Source organism: Pyrgilauda ruficollis, unplaced genomic scaffold, assembly GCF_017590135.1.
Source record: "Pyrgilauda ruficollis isolate IOZ18807 unplaced genomic scaffold, ASM1759013v1 scaffold860, whole genome shotgun sequence".
Lineage (NCBI taxonomy): Eukaryota > Metazoa > Chordata > Aves > Passeriformes > Passeridae > Pyrgilauda > Pyrgilauda ruficollis.
The window spans coordinates 4,918-8,317 of record NW_024530600.1 but is presented as its reverse complement, the minus strand read 5'-3'; the positions used below and the strand labels follow the sequence as shown (position 1 = coordinate 8,317).

Below are 3,400 nucleotides of genomic sequence, written 5' to 3'. Positions count from 1 at the left end.
GGGGGAATGGGATTGGGGGTCGGGGGAGGGAATTGGGGGTTTGGGGAGGGGATTTGGGGTCTGGGGAGGGTATTTGGGGTCTGGGGAGGGATTTGGGTTTTGGGGAGGGATTTGGGGTTTGGGGAGGATATTTGGGGTCCAGGTCTGGTATTTGGGGTTTGGGGAGGGTATTTGGGGTCCAGGTCCGGTATTTGGGGTCTGGGGGGCCCCGTGAGCCCCCCTAAACCCCCCCGGTGCCCCCCAGGCCAAGACAAAGGGCAACAAGGTGGGGCTGGGGGTGAAATACGCCGAGAAGCAGCAGCGGCGCTTCCAGCCCGAGAAGCTGCGCGAGGGCAGGAACATCATCGGGCTGCAGGTGACACCTGGGGACACCCGGGGGACACCCGGGGGACACCCGGGGGACACGGCGGGCGGGGCCGCCCCGCCCCGGGGACAGCGGGTGACGCCGCGTTTGTCGCTGTCCCCAGATGGGCACCAACAAGTTCGCCAGCCAGCAGGGCATGACGGCGTACGGGACACGGCGACACCTGTACGACCCCAAGCTGGGGACAGACCAGCCCCTGGACCAGGCCACCATCAGCCTCCAGATGGGCACCAACAAGGGCGCCAGCCAGGTGGGGACACCGCGGGGACACCGCGGGGACACCGCGGGGACACTGCCACCATGGGGACACTGCGGGGACACTGCCACCATGGGGGGACACGGGACACTGAGGGGACATGCCACCGTGGGGGGACACGGGGACATTGCCACCACAGGGGACACGCGGAGGGATGGCAGCAGGGGACTTGGATGTCCCGGACTAGGGGGACAAAGGGAGCGGAGGGGACAGAGGGCTCTGGGGGGGCGTCAAGGGACAGAGAGGGGACAGACGGGGGACCGGGAGGGACAGACGGGGGACAATGCGGGCACGGACACCCCGCGGGCAGCACGGGGAGCACAGAGGGACCCCCCGCACCCCGCGGCGTCCCTGGGGCTGCCCGTGCCGTGCCCACCGCCCCGAGCCGGTTCCGGTACCCACCGCCCCGCTCCGGTTCCCGTGCCCACCGCCCCGCTCCGCTCCCGTGCCCACGGCCCCGGTCCGGTTCCCGTGCTGGTTCCGGTGCCCACTACCCCGATCCGCTCCCGTGTCCACGGCCCCGGTCCGGTTCCCGTGCCCATCGCCCCGAGCCACTCCCGTTCCCACCGCCCGCTCCCGTGCCCACTCTCCCGGCCCGCTCCTGTGCCCACTCCCCCGGTCCGGTTCCCGCGCCCACCGCCCCGCCCCGCTCCCGTGCCCACTCCCCCGATCCTCTCCCGTGCTGGTTCCCGTGCCCACCGCCCGCTCCGCTCCCCGGGCAGGCGGGCATGACGGCGCCGGGCACCAAGCGGCAGATCTTCGAGCCGGCGCTGGGCATGGAGCGCTGCGACACGGGCACCATCGGGCTGCAGATGGGCAGCAACAAGGGCGCGTCGCAGACCGGCATGACGGTGTACGGGCTGCCGCGCCAGGTCTACGACCCCAAGTACTGCGGCGGCCCCGAGCTGCTCGGCCTCGACGGCCTCGACGGCCCCGGGGGGCCCGGTGGATTCTACAACTCGCAGTAGCCGCCGGCCCCGCGGCCGCTTGCAGCCCGACAGCACCGCTCGTCAGCACCGGCCTCACCGCGCCGCGCCGGGCACCGGGAACGGGACCGGGAACGGGACCGGGATCGGGAACGGGACCGGGAACGGGATCGGGATCGGGAACGGGATCGGGATCGGGAACGGGAACGGCTCCGGGAACGGCTCCGGAATCGGCCCCGGGATCGGGATCGGGACCGCTCCTGACAGGGGCAGCACCGGCACCGGGAACGGGACCGGGATCGGGAACGGCACCGGGAACGGCTTCGGGACCGGGAACGGCTCCGGGAACGGCTCCGGGACCGGGAACGGCTCCGGGACCGGGATCGGGAACGGCTCCGGGAACGGGAACGGCCCCGGGATCGGGAGCGCTCCTGACAGGGGCAGCACCGGCACCGGGATCGGGATCGGGACTGAGAACGGGATCGGTACTGGGACCAGCACCGGGATCGGCTCCGGGAGCGCTCCTGACGGGGGCAGCGCCGGCACCGGGAGTGCTCCTGGGAGGATCGGCACCGGGATCGGCCCCGGGATCAGTCCCGGGAGCGCTCCTGACAGGGGCAGCACCGGGACCGGCTCCGGGTTCGGGATCAGCTCCGGGATCGGCTCCGGGAGCGCTCCTGGCGGGGGCAGCACCGGCACCGGCACCGAGCATCGGCCCCCCAGGGCGGGAACGATCCCGGGCTCGGATCCCGGACCGAGCGGAGCCGGCGGGGAACCGTGCTGGGGATGGCCCCGGGAACGGGCCCGGGGGGAATCCGGCCCGGGATCGGCCCCGGTGTCAGCCCCGGGGGGTTCGGTTCCGCGGGATCCAGTCCCGGTGTCAGCCCCAGGAACGGCCCCGGGATCGGTTCAGGGTCCGGCTCCGGGTTCAGGCTCAGTCCCGGTTCCGGGGGGTTCAGTCCCGGTATCAATCCCGGTATCAGTCCCAGGTTCGGTCCCGGGTTCAGTCCCGGTTCCGGTTCCCGTCCCGGGGGGTTCAGTCCCGGTTTCTGGATCGGTTCCGGTGCCGGTTCCGGGTTCAGTCCCCGTTCCGGTTCCGGTCCCGGGGCGTTCGGTCCCCGCCACGTGTGAAGCCACCGAGGCACAATAAAAGCCACACGCAGAGGTGACAGCGCTGGGACAGTGCGGGGACACCGGGGGGGACACCGGGGGACACCGGGGGGCACAAAGGGACACGGGGGGACACCGGTGCCACCGGCTCGGGCCGTTTATTGCAGCGCCGCTGTCGCCGGTGTCCCCCCCGAGGGGACAGGGACACGGCTGGGGGCTCACCGAGCCCCGGGGGTCACTGCCCGGGGGACACCGAGCCCCGGGGGGGTCCCGGCCCCGCCGGCCGTTGGGCACCGGCCGGTGCCGCCCTCCCGGTGTCCCCCCGGTGTCACTGGTTGGCGGCCTCGCAGGCGTCGATCCAGTCGCTGTAAACGTCCACGGGCTCCGACAGGTCTGGGGGCGCCGTTAAGGCTCCAACGCGGATTTGGGGGGGTCCCGGGGTGGTCCCGGGGGGTCCCGGGGGGGGTCCCGGTAAGGATACAGGTGATGGGGGTCTGGAACTCCTCCAGGCACACGGTGCACGAGATCACCCCGGTGTTCCGGGCGCGGTCCCTGCGGGCCGCCAGAGGCTCGGGAGCGCTCCGGGCTCCGTCCCGACCCCTCCCGGTGCTCCCGGTGCCCCCCCCCCCGCCACCGGGACCGGGAGGGCAGCCAGAGGCTCGGGAGCGCTCCGGGCTCCGTCCCGACCCCCCCCGGTGCTCCCGGTGCCCCCGCCCCCCCCCCGCCACCGGGACCGGGACCCCC

At 73.2% G+C, this 3,400-nt stretch overlaps 2 protein-coding genes across 3 annotated transcripts in view; one reads left to right on the top strand and one right to left on the bottom strand.

Annotated features, from left to right (window-relative positions):
• CNN1 (calponin 1) overlaps positions 1–1,722 on the top strand; it is a 2,819-nt gene extending 1,097 nt beyond the window's left edge. Inside the window, exons 4-6 of the mRNA XM_041488065.1 lie at positions 245–355; positions 468–614; positions 1,343–1,722. Of these exons, the coding sequence (XP_041343999.1) occupies positions 245–355; positions 468–614; positions 1,343–1,588 (504 nt within the window). The 3' untranslated portion in view covers positions 1,589–1,722. The remainder of the gene's footprint in view (positions 1–244; positions 356–467; positions 615–1,342) is intronic.
• Positions 1,723–2,798: 1,076 nt separating this feature from the next.
• The window catches only part of ELOF1 (elongation factor 1 homolog), a 3,400-nt gene continuing 2,798 nt past the window's right edge, over positions 2,799–3,400 (bottom strand). For both annotated transcript variants that reach the window (XM_041488064.1, XM_041488063.1), the window contains 2 exons: positions 3,138–3,208; positions 2,799–3,049 (listed from right to left, as the gene is read on the bottom strand). In XM_041488064.1, the coding sequence (XP_041343998.1) occupies positions 2,985–3,049; positions 3,138–3,208 (136 nt within the window). In that variant the 3' untranslated portion in view covers positions 2,799–2,984. The remainder of the gene's footprint in view (positions 3,050–3,137; positions 3,209–3,400) is intronic.